The 17,475-nt window shown below is 44.8% G+C and overlaps 1 protein-coding gene across 1 annotated transcript in view; it reads left to right on the top strand.

Annotated features, from left to right (window-relative positions):
- Positions 1-7,554, top strand: part of Sec24b (SEC24 homolog B, COPII coat complex component) — a 78,778-nt gene extending 71,224 nt beyond the window's left edge. Inside the window, exons 17-23 of the mRNA XM_037207091.1 lie at positions 1,147-1,257; positions 2,300-2,475; positions 2,914-3,051; positions 3,733-3,837; positions 5,236-5,328; positions 6,402-6,505; positions 6,714-7,554. Coding sequence (XP_037062986.1) covers positions 1,147-1,257; positions 2,300-2,475; positions 2,914-3,051; positions 3,733-3,837; positions 5,236-5,328; positions 6,402-6,505; positions 6,714-6,828 — 842 coding nt within the window. The 3' untranslated portion in view covers positions 6,829-7,554. The remainder of the gene's footprint in view (positions 1-1,146; positions 1,258-2,299; positions 2,476-2,913; positions 3,052-3,732; positions 3,838-5,235; positions 5,329-6,401; positions 6,506-6,713) is intronic.
- Positions 7,555-17,475: the final 9,921 nt, after the last annotated feature.

Below are 17,475 nucleotides of genomic sequence, written 5' to 3'. Positions count from 1 at the left end.
AAATAGTTTATCACATTTATGTATTTATTAATTCTGTGTGTGTACACTCATAGGCTGACACGCCGCAGTGTGCATGGGGAGGTCAGGTGACAAATTACAGAATCACTTCTTCCTCTCACAAGTCAGTCCCGGGCCCATCATCAAGCTTGATGACAAGTGCCTGCACCTGCTGAGCCATTCCTCTGGCCATGTGGGCTTCTTCTTCTATGGAAAATTCATATTTAGCATCATATGTTTCTGGCAAGCACAGTGACTAACTGCCGTCCTCTGCATTGGTGCTCTGGAAAAGAAAGAACTGCAGTAAGGGAGGCCTTCGTTTCTTACTTGACAGTCTAAGTCTTTGATGTTTTACTTGCCTGAGTATAATTTAGAACAGTACTGAAGGCAAACTAGAACCTCTGGAGAGGTGGCTTAGCAGTTACAGCAGTTGCTGCCTCCAGAGACTGGGTTCATCCACAGCGTCCACATAGGGCAGATCACATCTGCCCCTTCTCGAGCTCTAGGGGATCCAGCCCCGTTTTTTGCCCACTGCGGGTACATGCACACTTAGATGTATAGGTATACATTTATCGTAATTACAAATAAAACCTTTGAAAACAAACCAACCAGAAATTAACATTCAACTGTATGTAAGATATATATGTTCATAGTTTACAGGGTTGGAGAATTTTCTTAAGAGACATTTATTTGATGTGAGTGAATATCGTCTCTGTATGTATGTATGTGCACCATGTGCCTGCTTGGTGCCTGTGGAGGTCAGGGGAGAGCATAGATTTCCCAGGACCGGAGTTAGAGACAGTTGTGAGCTGCCGTGTGGGTGCTGGGAACTGTGCCTCGGTCCTCTGAGGGAATGAACAGCCAGTGTTGTTGTCCTCTGTCCAGTCTCTGGGGAATATTGTGTTTGAAACGTGCTAACTAGACTGAGTGCAGCTCAGCGCTGCAGAGGGCCTGGCATTTGTGAGGACCTGGCTTTAATCCCTAGCATGCAAAAAAATAAAAGTAAGCCACTCAAAACATTAATTATACAGCCTTTTCTATTTCCGAATGTTGTTGATTTAGTCTAGCAGAAGAGTAATCGGGGTGAAATTGTGATCTGGGTGCTTTCTTCTTAGCCCCGTGTGCAGTAATGACGTGTTCCACTCTTAGGTGAGCGGAGAATCAGAGTGCACACTCTCTGCTTGCCGGTGGTAAGTTCCCTCGCAGATGTGTACGCAGGAGTGGATGTGCAGGCTGCCATCTGCCTTCTGGCCAACATGGGTGAGTGACACGAAAGAGCAGGTGAAATACCTGTTTCTAACCTTAAAAACATGGGCTTTTCTACTAGTTTTTTTAACTTTAGAAATCCCTCAATTAATTAAAACATTTTAATACATTTTCATGTATTACAGGATGAATTGTGCTGTCCTTACATTTTAAAAATAATTCCTAATTTAAAGTCCCCTAAGGGGGGTTGTGATTTGTCAAAACCAGGATCTCCTTCAACTACTGTGTAAACCGTCCCACATCCACGCGCGGAATACGGCTCAGCAGTGAGCAGGAAGGGGCTGTCACAGTTAGTGTGACCTCCAAAGACATTATGCTAGGGGACACAAGGTGTGTCCACATGACACCATTTACATGACTTTAGTAAGAGGAAAACTTATATGATGGATAATAGATTGGGGGCAGAGAGAGACCTTCACTGCAAAGGAGCCCCACAGGGAGTAGTTTGGGGTGATGAAACTGCCGTGGATCTTTAGTGTGGTGGTGGTGGTAGCAATTCTGCATTTGATGGGTAACTGCCATAGAACTGCACTCAGAAAAGTACATTTTACTCTACACTTAAAGAAGCCTTCAGTAATTAATACATTCCTGAGGTTTGGTTTTGAGTCTCTTCTTATGAATGAACAAATGTGCAGTGAGCCTTGCTGTTTTCTACATCACTGGAGAAAGCAGCCATTATGACTGACTTGGAGCAAAATTATAATAGCATTTACTGAAAGACCTCCTTTCCACACCTCATTTGGCAGTACTAGGAATTGAAGCAAAGATAGAAGGAGTGTGGCGTTGATCCGTACTCCTCCTCCAGGGTTTTAGTTATGTGGAAGTGTGTGTCTGTGTGTCCTGTCGGAGAGAAGAGAGCGCTTACTGGGATCTGGTGCCTGAGTGTGTGTGTGTGTGTGTGTGTGTGTGTGTGTGTGTGTGTGTGTGTGTGTCCGTGTGTCCCCGTCCGTCCGTCCGTGTCCCCATCCGTGTGTCCTGTCGGAGAGAAGAGAGCGCTTACTGGGATCTGGTGCCTGAGTGTCCTCTCACTCCGCAGCTGTGGATCGCTCGGTGTCCTCAAGCTTGTCGGATGCCAGGGATGCCTTGGTGAATGCTGTGGTGGACCCCCTGTCCGCCTATAGCTCGGCGGTGTCCAGTGTGCCGCGCTCCACCCTGACAGCACCAAGCTCACTCAAGCTGCTCCCGCTCTATGTTTTGGCGCTTCTCAAACAGGTAGTTCTCTATGTGTCGTAGCTCATCAGTTTCTTACAAGCTCCCAGGTGGGTGAAGGAGTGAAATCTGTATTGTTTTTAACAGTTAGCTGGAGAGTTAGGTGCTTTGGTGTTGTAAGACTTCTGAAAATAGGGGGAATGGGTGGAATATGGAGGTGTGCAGATACACCGTGAGTCTTGTCAAAACATGTCTTTTTCCTTTGTGTGAGCAGTTTGAATTATGAAATGGCCACATATGCTTCTGGAAGAGACTCTCAGCAAAGGACTAGCGCTTACTGAGTGTCTGTCCACTGTTTTATCATGTTAAAGGCATATTTGCATCATCTTAGTACTTCTTTGCCTATTAAATATGCTGAGCCTTGAATCCCCACAGTTGGGTTTGCTGTTTGCGTGCGGCATGTACGTTTCACTTAGAACATGTGTCTTTTTTTTCTTGCAGAAAGCATTTAGAACAGGTACAAGCACACGCCTGGATGATCGTGTGTATGCCATGTGCCAGATGAAGTCTCAGCCACTTGTTCATCTAATGAAAATGATTCATCCCAACTTATACAGGATAGACAGACTGACAGATGAGGTATGCGTTTGTCCTGACCTCCTGCCCAAGGTGCTAAGGTCTTTTCAGTAGTTCTTCCATTCTCTTCTTCCCCATGGTGGTGAACATTCGAATAATAAAGACTTCTAGGGACCTAGGTACACAATGGGACTTGAGGATGCTATCAGCTGGTCGGTAGAGTTTTTAAAAATAGTTTCCTGTGGGAAGCTTGGTTTTAATGTTTGATTCAAAGATAAGTTACAGAGTGATGTCCGTTTGTACTTTGTAGCTATTGGCAGTTTGGGATATGACCAGACTGCAGTTTTAGTTACATAGTAAACCAGATCTGTTACCCAATAAGACTTGTAATCTACAACTGTATAGTGTCTTTTTTCTTCCTTGTGTTCAAACTGTATTCTTTGGGGTTAGTATTCATTCCATACATAGTATTATGTTGTAAGAGGAATATAAAACATGGCAGTCAGCTGTCGTAGTATTGATACACACTGACCTCAGAAGGGAAGTAAATGAAACAGATTTCACTTTTTAAATTTGAATACATTTCAATGTCTTCATTCTACTGTAAAACCATGGTGTACAGCCAGTGTGTTTTCTTCATTCACTAAAATGTGTCATAGATTAGTGTTTTATAGAAGTGACTGATTCCTACAGTCTGAGACAGCAATTACATATGACTCGCTGGATTCTGCCTTTTCTTTTCAGGGCGCCATACATGTTAATGACAGGGTCGTGCCTCAGCCGTCGCTTCAGAAGCTGTCTGCGGAGAAGCTGACCAGAGAGGGAGCCTTCCTCATGGACTGCGGCTCGGTAAGCATCCCTGCTGACAGAGTCAGAGGACACACACGGGCTAGCCCTGCCTTCACCCAGCAGACAGGGCACAAGGAACCCGAGGCTGGCACAGGAGCTCAGCACATTGTCCAGCTACGTGTACTCAGAAAAGAAATTCCTCCCATCAAGAGCTTTACCATCAGAACCACCGAATTCAAATGGACCTCAAGAAGTTCTCTTGTGGTTCAGCTTCTATCCACTGCCAGGAATTCTATTGATGGCTGGAGGTTAGAGAAGTCACTCACTGCTCAGGAGTGACCAGTAGTCCAGACAAGTGTAAACAGCCCCAGAACTCATGAGTTGAAGTAGAGATAGTAATTGAAATTGGAAGCCAAGGAATACCCCAAAGTCACACCACACAACAAACTGCACACAAGAGATTTATTGGGAGCAGAAAAAAACAGGAGGGTGGGCTGCCTCTGCTGGAGCGAGAAACAGCAGCAAACTAAACAGGATAGAGAGCTTATAGAGAGTTTTTTGAGAAGGGGGTGGAACTTTTCAGGGTGGAGCTTTCCAGGGTAGAGATTGGTAGGATCTCAGGTCCAGAGGTTGGGCTTTTTACTCTGCAGGATGAGGGCAGGGTCCAGCAGTTAGGGCAGTGAGAGGTCCTGGGGAAGGGGCCTGGCTACTCGGTGTGGCTCGGGGGGCTTCCCAATAGGGGTCGGATGTTCTTGTTAAAGCAGTCCATTCCTGTTAGGGAAATAAGTGCAGGGGCGGGGAAGATGCTGGCTCCCTGGGGAAGAGCACTTAGCCAGAAGACCCTGGCTTGGTTTCCGCACCCACACATGGCTGCTCACAACCATCTGTAACTCCAGTTCCCGGAGCTCTGACATCCACTTCTGGCCTTTGTGGACACTGCACACAAGAGGTATGTATACATGCACATAGGCAAAATACTAACACACATAGAAAAAAATTTTTTTTAAAGTTTTCATTTTATGTGTATGAGTATTTTGCCTGCATGTATGTCCATGCACCACATGCAAGCCTGGTGCCTGCGAAGGTCAGAAGAGAACACTGGATCTCCCTGGAGCTGCAGTTATGGATGGCTGTGAACTACCATGTGGTTGCTGGGCACCAGACCCGGGTTATCTGCAAGACGGACAGATTCACTGAGCATCTCTCCAGCCCCTAAATAGAGAAGCCTTAAATAGTCTTAGAAGCCTTGAAATTTAAGCAAAGAAGATGGGAAGTGCTTTTGATTCTTAGAACTAGGTTTACAATGTTCTAGTTATATATCCCTTTTATGTTTGTTAGATTTTGTGTCTGAGATAGCATAAATGACCTCTTTTATGTGTGATAACTGAATTCGATTGGATTTTCTATTAGGGAATTTAATATTTTGTTGCACACCCCCCCCCCCCGTTTATTTTTTAGGTTTTTTACATTTGGATTGGCAAAGGCTGTGACAATAACTTTATAGAGAATGTGCTTGGGTACCCTGATTTTGCAGCAATACCACCAAAAATGGTCAGTGGATTTTTGTTGTGTTACTTTTCTGGAGGAGAGGTAAATAAATGTCTGTTTACTCTGGATAGGACACTGATGACAGGCAGAAGTATCAGCTCCATGCAAGCCAGTTTGGTGAACAGAATTTATTGAGGCTCCTTAGGAACATAGGTTGCACACAGAGGTGTGGGTGACCCAGCACAGCTGCATCACTGAGGTCCCCTGTCATGGATGACAACCTTAGGAAAGCTGACTCATGGATCCCCTTCAGTTAACCTGCCTCTTACATTCCAGCAGGAGACTGGGTGGACCCCGGGTGAGGCCTGGGCGCCCTTCCTGCCCTGAGGAAGTGCTAACAGACTCACTGGCATTGGCGTAGACCTAACTTGCCATTGTACTGTTCCACCTGCGTAGTCTCCATGACTGCAGACCGAGGTTCTCTCTCCTCACTGATGGAGATGCAGTGATCAGAGCGGATGTTAGTTAGGACTGGAGGAAGTAACTTTATGCCAACAGGTTTCGCAGTATTAAGTTTTATCTTTTATATATCTGCATGTTTCCTTTCAATAAAAACTTTGTGTGATGTTTGCCTTGCTTTTCTTCTCCCCCACTTTTTCAAACTGGGTTTCCCTGTGGAGTCTTGGCTAACTTGGGACTCACTGTGTAGACCAGGTTAGCCCCAGGTTGACATGCTCACCAGCAAACACACTTTTTTTTCTCCAACTAAAATTTCCTCCCTGTGGTTGCCTCTGTTGGGTCTAGGGGCATTATGCAGGCTTGTGATTGGCTGCCTGGAAGCCCCAGTATCTATTCACCAGTTGGCAAAGGTTTTTAAAACTTTTTAAGAGAACCAGTTGGAGATCACATGCTATATGATACAGTATATTATTTTACTCCAAAAAATTGTACATTGTGTATGTATTAGGGGGAATCTGTATATGTGTGTACACACACATGCTTGTAGGGTTAAATGCTGTTGTTGGTACAGCCATTCTGTTGCATTCACTAAAAGGAATGCGGCCTGGAGAGGGAAGGTGTGTTCAGTGTTAGTGTGCATTTGTGTTTGTGTTTTCTAATTATATTTCTTTTACCAGACACATCTTCCAGAGCTGGACACGCTTTCATCCGAGAGAACCAGATCCTTTATAACCTGGCTTAGAGACAGCCGACCGCTAAGCCCCGTCCTTCACCTGGTAAAGTAAGTCTTCTGTAATTTCATGATGATGTCGCCTTTCCTATGCTTCTCCTCAAATTTCAGGACGTTGTAGTGGTGGGCGTGTGACTTGATTAACCTCTCCTGAGTTCCGTTTTCCTGGAGTCCACATAGTTGTATTTCTAAAGTGTGGATTTATTCTTTGTAGTGATATATAATACATTTTGGGTAAATGCTGTTCTCTGCCTTCCAGAGATGAGAGTCCCGCCAAAACAGACTTTTTCCAGCATTTGATTGAAGACCGCACGGAGGCTGCATTCTCTTACTACGAGTTTCTGATTCACATTCAGCAGCAGATTTGTAAGTGAAGTCCACCAAGTGAGTCCGCGTGGACCGCTCCACAGCCGGGTAAAGCACGATCCATCAGAGAAGCTCAGGAGACTTGACACGAGGTGGTGTTGGAAGACACGATGCCCGTCACTGTGTCTGCAGCTTGGGCCAGAGATAGGGAAGAGGGAGGGAGAGTCCCTCCAGGACTGCTGCTCACCCCGCGTGCCGAGTCGGTTTCTACGCATCTGCAGGAGCGCAGCAGTGCAGTGCTCTTCTGAGCCGGCAGACTCCATGACTGTGGAAGGACCTGCCACAGTCTCAACTAGATAAAGTCGTCTTCTACAACTAACACAACATTTCTGGACTTGAGCTCGGATGAGAGATGCCACAGGGCAGCGGTACTGTGTCACTTGTTTGTATGAATTACTTTTTAACAGGAATGATTCATATTCGTGAAATGAATTCAACATTTCCCTGTAAAGGCACTAGACTTTCAGTCCGTGAACTATAGGAAAAAATATATATAATGTACATAAGTGTTACATTTGTAAAGAGAATGTAAAATGTAACTAAGAATATGAATTGCTAAACTGTGGCATTGTTGGATGACACTCTTTGTCACAGCTAGGGAATGAGGTTGACTAATGCATATTATGAATTGAATCCACAAAAGAAACACGAAACTATTTGTAATTCTGTTAAATCTTTTATGTGGCTTTATTTATGATCAGCCGACTAATTAAAAATATTTTGCTTGACAGTTGGTTTGGTGGTTTGTTTGATTGTTTTGTGGAGGGTTTTTGTTTTTGGTGGGGATTGGTGATGTTCTTTAAACAGTGGGAATCTTGAATTGACTGCTTGGAGAAGATGCAATACCAAGTTGCATTCATCAGTGAATCTATGCATCGTCATTAGTTTGTAGAGACTACCAAGTGACTGCTGTTTGTATTCTAAAACATGATGTTATTTTCAAAATACTTAATGACTGAACATAATCTTATCTCATTTAGACTAAGGATTTTTTTTCCTACCAATTTGTAAAGAGAAAATTTTAAGAACATGCAGCTTTCCTTTTTAATCATATTGAAGATCATATTGAACTCGGGGAGATTTTTGTTCTGATCAAACTCTGCCGTTCACAGTATATTATTTGCTATAAAAACTGATGGTGATCCATTGAATTGTGGAGTGGAATTTTATTTTATGCACTGTGAAAGTCCTTGTTGGTAAATGTTAGGAAAAAAAATAAGGCTCTTGGCATGTGTGTAACTTTTACTGGTTTTATAACTTTGTAGATTACTTTTCATTCTTTTTGTTTTGGTACTGGTTGGGAGCATAGAAGGAAGGTGATTTAGACTCCGAAGAGGCGGCTTCTGAAGAGAAGTGGTGATCTGGAGGAGTGGTGATCTGGAGAAGTGGTGGTCTGGAGGAGTGGTGATCTGGAGAAGTGGTGGTCTGGAGGAGTGGTCTGGAGAAGTGGTGGTCTGGAGAAGTGGTGATCTGGAGAAGTGGTGGTCTGGAGAAGTGGTGATCTGGAGGGTGGTGATCTGGAGGGTGGTGATTGGAGAAGTGGTGATCTGGAGGAGTGGTGATCTGGAGAAGTGGTGATCTGGAGGGTGGTGATCTGGAGGAGTGGTCTGGAGAAGTGGTGGTCTGGAGGAGTGGTGATCTGGAGAAGTGGTGGTCTGGAGAAGTGGTGATCTGGAGGAGAAGTGGTGATCTGGAGGAGTGGTCTGGAGAAGTGGTGATCTGGAGGAGAAGTGGTGATCTGGAGGAGTGGTGATCTGGAGGGTGGTGATCTGGAGGAGTGGTGATCTGGAGGGTGGTGATCTCTGGAGGAGTGTCTGGAGAAGTGGGAGGAGGTGAGTGGTGATCCCTTGGTGGAGAAGTCTTCTCTGAGTCTGGAAGAGAGGTGATCTGTGTGATCTGGAGGTGGTGATCTGAGGAGATCCTGGAGGAGTCTGGAGGAGAGGTGATCTGGAGGAGTGGTGATCTGGAGGGTGGTGGTCTGAGAAGTGGTGGTCTGGAAGAAGTGGTGGTCTGGAGAATCGAGCTCAAACAGTTGCACACTTGGATGTAGTCCCTGGCCTTCTCTCTCCTACAAGAGCATAATCCCAGGAGACAGCACCCAGGGGTTCCTGCTTTTCTTTAGATAAAGAGAAAAGCACCCTCCCATCCCCTGATGGAAATGAGTTTAAATGACTCACACTAATTGGTGGCCGAGCTGTAATAAAAACCAAGTGTTCTCCCCACCCACAGCCCCACGGGACTCTGTCTGTCTCTGCACCCTGCTGCCACCACCCAGGAGCTTACTGCGGGTCCCTAAGGGCAACTAAGCACTGTCCGTCCATTATGTATCGTGTGTGTGCGTGTGTGTGTGTGTGTGTGTGTGTGTGCGTGTGTGTGTGTGTGTGCGTGTGTGTGTGTGTGTGTGTGTGTGTGTGTGTATGGGAACAAGTGTGTGGAGGTCAGGACACTGGAAGTTAATTCTCATCTCCCTGGCCTTCATGCTGTCATGGGAAGCCTTCATGGATCTGCTGAGCCATCTTTCTGGTCTTACACTGTCATTGTAGAACAAAAATGTGGTATTTCTACTTAAAGAAGAGTGTTTTTATCTTTGTGAACTCTGTTATTTATTTTAAAAATGACTAAATCGCTTAACGTAGCACAAGTCAAAAAAACAAAACAAGAAACCCTGTAACCAGAGTTCTCAACCTGTGGCTAGCGCCCCCTGTGGGGGTCGAGTGGCCGTTTCACGGGGGCTGCGGATCAGATATCCTGCATGTCAGATATTTACGTTATGATTCATAACAGTAGCAGAACAGTGATGAAGTAGCGATGAAAATAATTTTAAAGGGGTCAGAAGATCAGCAGAGAAGTAGGGAAGTGCCATGTACCTCCAGAAGAGTGAGGCTGCCCTGACCGTTGGTATGTAGCCCATCTGACAGGCAGGACTGTGTGTGGTGGGCACACCTGCAGTCCTAGGATCAGGCAGGACCAGGAGTGCAAGGCTAGCCTTGTCCACAGAGTGGGACCCCGTCTTTAAAACGGGATACACGGAGGGACTTATTTAAACTACAGGAACACAAAATGGATGACAAAGTGGACCTAGTGTTTGCAGATCCCAACGCGGTCTAAGGCCTGGTGGGCTATCGATACAGAAGGAATGCGTGGTCAGGATACAGGAGTCAGGTTTGAGTTTGGGATGGGGTCAAGTCATTGTCACAGGAAGAGTGATGACTCAGTGGTCAAGAGCACCTACAAGGGGTGGCTTGCAGCCCCTGCAATTCCAGCTCTAGGAGAAATTTGCTCTCCTCCAGCCTCTGGGGCACTGGATGCATATGGTGTGAGTACAGACAAGCAGGCACACGTTTTTAATGGCCATGACAAGACTAGACTATCTGGGAGTAAACACTTGTGTAGTTGGTTGTTTTTACTCTTTGCTTTTTTGGGGGCCGACCACCCAGCTCCCAAATAAATACAGAGACTTATTCTTAGTTATGAATGCCCAGCCTTAGCTTGGCTTATTTCTAGCCAGCTTTTCTTAAATTATCCCATCTACCTTTTGCCTCTGGGCTTTCTCTTTTTCTTACTTCTGTATATCTTACTTTCACTCTTACTCTCTGGCTGGCTGGCTGGCTGGCCCCTAGCTTTCTTTCTCCTTGTTTCTTGCTCCTCCATCTCTCCTCCCAGACTCTTATTTATTCTGTCTACCAGCCCCATCTATCCTTTCTCCTGCCTTGCTATTGGCCATTCATCTCTTTATTAGAACAGTCAGATGTTTAGACAGGCACAGTAGCACAGCTTCACAGAGTTAAACAAATCCAACATAAAAAATGCAACCCATCTTTGCATCATTAAACAAATATTCCACAGCATAAACAAATGTAGCACATCTTAAAATAATACTCTACAACACACAGGATATTATCAAAGATAGCTAGAGGAGGGGTCAGGATAGAAAGCTCCAGGCTTAAAGTGGGTCTCTGGTAATTATGAAAGTGTCCCTAAAGGAACAAAAGTAAAGGACTGCAAGTGATAGGGTATGATGCCGAGGAACATGAGCTTGGGGACCTGTAACAAAGAGGAAGAATAATCTGAGCTCCTACAGATAAGGAGGAATTCATGGGGATGAGAACCCAAACCACACATTGTATGTATGTATTTTAGAGGTTTTTAATTGAGTTATAAGAACAAAATTACACCATTTCTAGAAAGATGGCTGGAATCAAAAATCATCTTAAGCCAGACTCAGCTCAGACAAATACCAGTTCTTCGTGTGTGTGTGTGTGTGTGTGTGTGTGTGTGTGTGTGTCTGTGTGTGTGTGTGTGTTTTAAAAAAATGGCCATGAGACAGGACTGCTGTAGGTTATACCCAGTATATCTGGGAGTAAATACTTGGAATGTTACCAAAGATAGCTAGAGAGGAGGAAGAGAATATATACATAAATATATGTGTGTGTATATACCATATATATAATACTCAGTACACAATGTATGCATAAATGGTTGTGTGAAGTATGACAGCAGAAGGGGAACCATTAGGGGAGAAGAGAGGGTCAAGAGAGGATAGTGGAGAATGAATATAATTCAAAGTCCATGATATTCTTATCAAAATGCCATTCATTATAAAAACCAATCACTTTGTATGACACGTGTGTACTAGTTCTTTTAATATTTAACTTTAGGTGTATGGTTTTGCCTGCATGTATGTCTGCACCATGTGTGTGCACCGTGTGTGCAGTCCCCACAGAGGCTAGAAGGCGCCACATTCTGTGGACCTGGGGTTGTCGGCAGTTGTTCCCCGCTATGTAGGTGCTGGGAGAACAGTTCTGGGCCCACTGCAAGAGCAGCAAGAGCTCTCCACCACAGAGCCATCTCTCCAGCCCACCTAATAACTTTAAAACACCTTTCCTTGGCTAGGAAGGTGGCTCAGCAGGCAAGGGTCCTGAGTGTTGTCCTTGGGATCCACATGGTGGAAGGAGAAAACAGGTTTTCTCAAGTTGTCCTCTGTCCTTCATACATTGGCTGTGGCATGTGTGATGGCCCACCACCGCCAAGTGTGTGTGTGTGTGTGTGTGTGTGTGTGTGTGTGTGTGTGTGTGTGTGTGTGTGTCTAAAAAAAGTATGTCCAATTCAGATTGACGAATGACAAGGGACGTCATCCCTTAGAAGATGGATGTCAGTAAGAGCATATGGTGAGTGTGTTAGATTGTATGTATGAGGACATTTACTGTGATGGTCTCAGAGGACAAGACTCTGGCCAGTTGCTTTGTGAGACACCAACTGTGAGTGAGCAAAGGGTATGCTTACCAGGAGCTCTCTTTTCTCTTGAAGCTGTCTAGGTTCCAAAGCCGGGTGTGTAGCTGTAATCCCGATGCTTGGGACATGGAGGCAAGAAAATTAAGAGTTCAAGGTTATCCACAGTGATATAGTAAATTCTGAGCTAGCCTGGGCTACATAACACCATCCCTCCAAATAAAAAAGGAAAGAAGACAAGATACTGATCTTAGGCTGGGGATCAGAATAAAAGTCCAGGGAGAAATTTTTGTGTATCTGTCTAATATTTCCTCCACTTGGGCAGGGGCTTGACCAGAAACACATACTGTATTTTAGAAGAGTATCTAGACATTAGTATATATGTATGTGTCAAGTAGCATTAGCCGTTTATTTTTACTTGTTTTTGTTTTGAGACAGGGTCTCCTGTATTTCAGACTGGCCTCGAAGGTACTATGCAGCAGAGCGGGATAACCTTGAGTTTCTGATCCCATGTCTTCACCTGAGGGACAGGATTACAGATGTGCCTCACTGTACCTGATTTCCTAAGATGCTGTGGATGGAACCTGGGGCTTTGTGCATGCTAGGCGAGCACTCTACCAATGAGTTACCTCCCGCAGGCAATGTCTGATAGTTACTTGAGAATGTAACTGTAGTAGTCATGAGACCAGAAAATACCTAGATGAGGAAATTAGGTTAAGGAAGCCATGAGGCTATTTGACATGTATTTCCCCTAAAATATTTTTGAAAATATGAAAACTGTTTAAAATTGAAGATATTGTCCAGATAGTCAAAAGTAACCAAGAAAAGGAAACAATGGGTCACCAAGATAGCTCTGTGGGTAAAGGTGTTTGCTGCTAAGCCTGATGGCTGGAATTCAGCCCTGAGACTCATAATCAAAGGAGGAAGGAAGCATTCATACATTAGCTTGTCACGTGAGACAAAGACCTAAACTATAAAATGATAGGAAAGTAGTTTATGATTCATTCCCCTCTGATCTCTGAATTCAGGGAAATGTTGCCCACCAGAAAATTGGGCATCACCCTTCCTGCCTCCTTACGATGTCTGTAAGAAGTAGGCAAGCACACATGTAAGCGGCTTTAGGAGGGGAGCTAGCCATGGCTGTCTTCAGATGAGGCATACACAGACCCACCCGTTGGTGAATGATGCGCACTTACAGATGTTCATTCTTTTGGATAACGAGCACTAATTACTTGTAACCACTTGCACTGATTAGTTTCTGTCAACACAAGCTAGAACTGCCTGGTAAGGTGTAACCTCACCTAAGGAAGGAAGGAAGGAACAGCCCCCATTACATTGGCTTGTGGGCCTGTTTGTGTCATTTTCTTGATTAATGATCGATGTGGGGGGGGGGCCGCCCAGCCGGGCAGTACCGCCCCTGGGTTGAATAAGAAAGCTCATGGGTGCTGTGAGCGAGCCCTGGAGAGGAACCAGTGAGCAGCTGTTCCACTGTGGTCTCTGCTTCAGCTGAGGCCTCCAGGCTCCCGAGGCCTCCAGGCTCCCGAGGCCTCCAGGCTCCCGAGGCCTCCAGGCTCCTGAGGCCTCCAGGCTCCTGAGGCCTCCAGGCTCCTGAGGCCTCCAGGCTCCCGAGGCCTCCAGGCTCCCGAGGCCTCCAGGCTCCCGAGGCCTCCAGGCTCCTGAGGCCTCCAGGCTCCTGCCTTCACTCCCTCAGTGAGGGAGTCTATCTCACGAGCTTGCTATACTTTCCCTCCATGCCACTCGTGGCCAGTCTTTCATCACAGCAACGATGACTCTAGCTGGAACGCCACCAAATGAGGTCTACAGGTCACTAAAATTTGGTCTTTGGGCTTCTTTATGCTTTTTTTTTTTTTTTTTTTTTTTTTTTTTTTTTTAATGTTTATTTACTCAGAGGCACATCTGTGTTAGTTCTCTCCCGCCAAGTGGATTATGTGGACCAAAGTCAGGTAATCAGGCTTGGTGGCAAGTGCCTGTATCCACTGAGTCATTTCTCAGGACCCCCCACCCACCCACTGCCGCCTTGTATTGAGGTTTCCAGCTAGCATACACGATAATAGCATTCATTATGACATTTAATAGCATATCTCATTGTACCTTGTCATATTTGCTTCTTCACTTTGCTCTCCATCCTTACACACCTATCCTGTCTCCAGAGTCCCACTTCTGACCCCGTCCTCCCCACACACCGACCCTCCTCCAGAGTCCCACCCTCCTCCCACACCACCCTCCTCCAGAGTCCCACTTCTCCCCATCCTCCCCACACACCAGTCCTCTCCTCCCCCACGAGCTCTCCACTTCTGACCCCGTCCTCCCCACACACCGACCCTCCTCCAGAGTCCCACTTCTGACCCCGTCCTCCCCACACACCGACCCTCCTCCAGAGTCCCACTTCTGACCCCGTCCTCCCCACACACCGACCTCCTCCAGAGTCCCACTTCTGACCCCGTCCTCCTCCCCACACACCGACCCTCCTCCAGAGTCCCACTTCTGACTCCCATCCTCCCCCGCCCCCCCCCCCACACACTGAAATCTAGATTTCACTTATGAGAATAAGTATGAACTGGATGTTATAGTGCACATTTTTAATCCCAGCTAGGGAGGTAGAGGCAGGTGGATCTTTGAGTTCAAGGCCAGCCTGGTCTACATATTAAGTTCCAGGTCATCTACGGCTACATAGTAAGACCATGTCTCAAAAAATAAAATAAAATTTTTGAAATGAGAGTAAATATATTTTGTATTTCTCCTTCACTGTTTCTCATCATCATCCACCATCTAATGTCTTGTTAGGAATGTGTGTATTTAGGTTCTGCATATGAGAGAAAATATATTTGTCATTCTGAGTCTGACTTAAGATGACTAAAAATTGTATGCACAAATGGTAGTTAATATTTTATTTGGATTTTACTAGGACAAGTATTCTTCACAAAAATCCTGTTTTCTGTCCAAAGATTAATTTTCTAAGATTGCCCAGAAGCACCTGTGCAGGCCCCATCCCACACATAGGTCACCCGGGAGCTGCCAGGAGCTGCCCTGTCTCTGACAGTGGGGACGGACAGTCCCTCAGGAGGGCAGCCCTGCAGAGAGGTGGCCACGGGTTCTGTTGACTCTTTGCTTTGCTGCAAATATGATTACCTTACCGAGAGTCACTTGGGTTGTTGCAGATTATTTGAATTAGTGTTTGGTGACATATATGTGCACACTTTATACTTTATTTTTCTGGTTTTCTATAATGAGATTTTAAGATAGCTCAGAAATGAAATAATTATGACATTGCAAAAACAAAAACAAAAACTCCAAGTGTGTGTAACCCAACCTATGCTTTGCTTATAACACTTACTGATGATATTAGCAGATTAAGAGAAGGACAATTGAAATACTGTGGTTTTAAGTAAATCTATAGTTTTATAATTGGGTGTTCAAGTTCTTAAAAATAAAAAGGCAATTTTTGCATGTTCCTTTCAGTTCTTTATTACATATGAATTTACTTAAGGGAAGGGATTGACTATTCCTTAGTTCCATCCTCCCTCTCCTTCCCTCCTTCCCTCCCTCCCCGCTTAGGAATTGAACCCCAGGTCTTCTGCATGTTTAGCAGGTACTCTACCACTAAACTGCACCCAAGTCCACCTTTATCTTGTTTGAACTTCTTATCCTACTTCCCATATCCCCAAGTGCCCATCCCAAGGCAGAGTGTACAAAACCATGTTAATTGAATGCCTATAAAAACTGACCAGCCCTTCCTGGAAGGCTCTGTGCTCGCCCCTGGACCACCAACACTTACAAGCAATTCATTTCACATTTACCCTTAGGCAAGTTGTAAAACTGTACCAGTTAAGAGGACACTCCCATTTTAAAACAAATTTCTCATCTTTAATTTTTAATGAATCACTCACAGCCCTAGTATTCAATTTCTTCTTTGTAGTCCTTCTTCTCCATTAGGGTTGAACTTCCTATTGGATGACAAATTGGAATGGGATAGAAGGTACTGTGACCTGCTCCCAATTAATTATTAAAAATGAGTTATTATTTTTTTTCAGAGTCAGGAATGAAGAATATTTGAATAAATGGCTGAAGAAGGAACATTTGAACAAGGAAGACCAAGACTTAGAACTAAGGTGTTTAGTACCTAGGACTGAAATGGCATGCTCATAAGCTGTCAGCTGAAAGCCAACCCTCACCCCCAAATGAATGAGGCTCAATTGCCTTAACAGGATTTATGGGTATCCCTTGGGACTTAATCTGATTTAAAAAAAAAAAAAACAGATTGGAACAAAGTTGGAGTGGAAGGTGGTTTGCAAGCAAAACATAGAACTTGAAAGCAGAACGTAGCACTCAGCTAAGAACAGCTAACTGTGTAGTATTATAGGAGCTGCTGCCATTCATACCCAAGCCTGCCAAAGTGTGGCTCCCCTTCTTGGGAAGCCTAGCTTTGCTCAATGAGCCCCTCTGAACTCAGCCAAAGCATTACTACTTCCTTCAGGCTTTGCTGAGCACTAGGTTAGACATTCCTTGGGGTTAGATGCGTCCTTACTGTGCTCATCTCCCCCACAACCCCAGCCATGCGATGTTATAATTGCTCTCTCTCTCTCTCTCTCTCTCTCTCTCTCTCTCTCTCTCTCTCTCTCTCTCTCTCTTTCAGAGAAAGATTTTTTTCTATGTAACAGCCCTAGCTGTCCTGGAACTCACTCTGTAGCCCAGACTGGCCTCAAACTCACAGAGATCCGCCTGCTTCTGCCTCCCAAGTGCTGGGATATAAAGTGCACTGCCACCACCCGACCAGCATTCTTTCTTAAAACATAGACATTGCATGTAGTGGTTATTTTACTCTTTGCTCTTTGGGGGCCCGCCACCCAGCTCCCAAATAAACACACAGAGACTTATTCTTAGGAATGACCAGCCCTAGCTTGGCTTATTTCTAGCCAGCTTTTCTTAAATTAAATTATCCCATCTACCTTTTGCCTTTCTCTATTCTATATTCTTTCATTCCTTCTTACTCTGTGGCTGGTTGTGTAGCTGGGTGCCTGACCCCTGACTCCCTTCTCCCCTCCTTTTCTCCTCCCTTCCCCTTCTGTTTTTTCTCTCAGGCCCACCTATCTTTCTCCTGCCTTGCTATTGGCTGTTCAGCTCTTTATTAAACCAATCAGGTGCCTTAGGCAGGCAAAGTAACATAGCTTTACCGAGTTAAACAAATGCAGCATAAAAGAACGCAACACATTTTTGCATCATTAAACAAATATTCCACAGCATAAATGAAATATGACACATCTTCAACTAATATCCCACAACTGTCTTTTTTATTTCAGTGTTTATCGTACCTAGCATATACTAGGTATTTAGTAAATGTTTGTAAAAAAAATCCATGGAATGATATATGTATTACATATAATATATATTTATGTATATGTTATATA

The sequence above is a fragment of the Peromyscus leucopus genome, chromosome 6, assembly GCF_004664715.2.
Source record: "Peromyscus leucopus breed LL Stock chromosome 6, UCI_PerLeu_2.1, whole genome shotgun sequence".
Lineage (NCBI taxonomy): Eukaryota > Metazoa > Chordata > Mammalia > Rodentia > Cricetidae > Peromyscus > Peromyscus leucopus.
The sequence above is the reverse complement of the archived record's forward strand: the minus strand, read 5'-3'. Positions and strand labels throughout refer to the sequence as shown.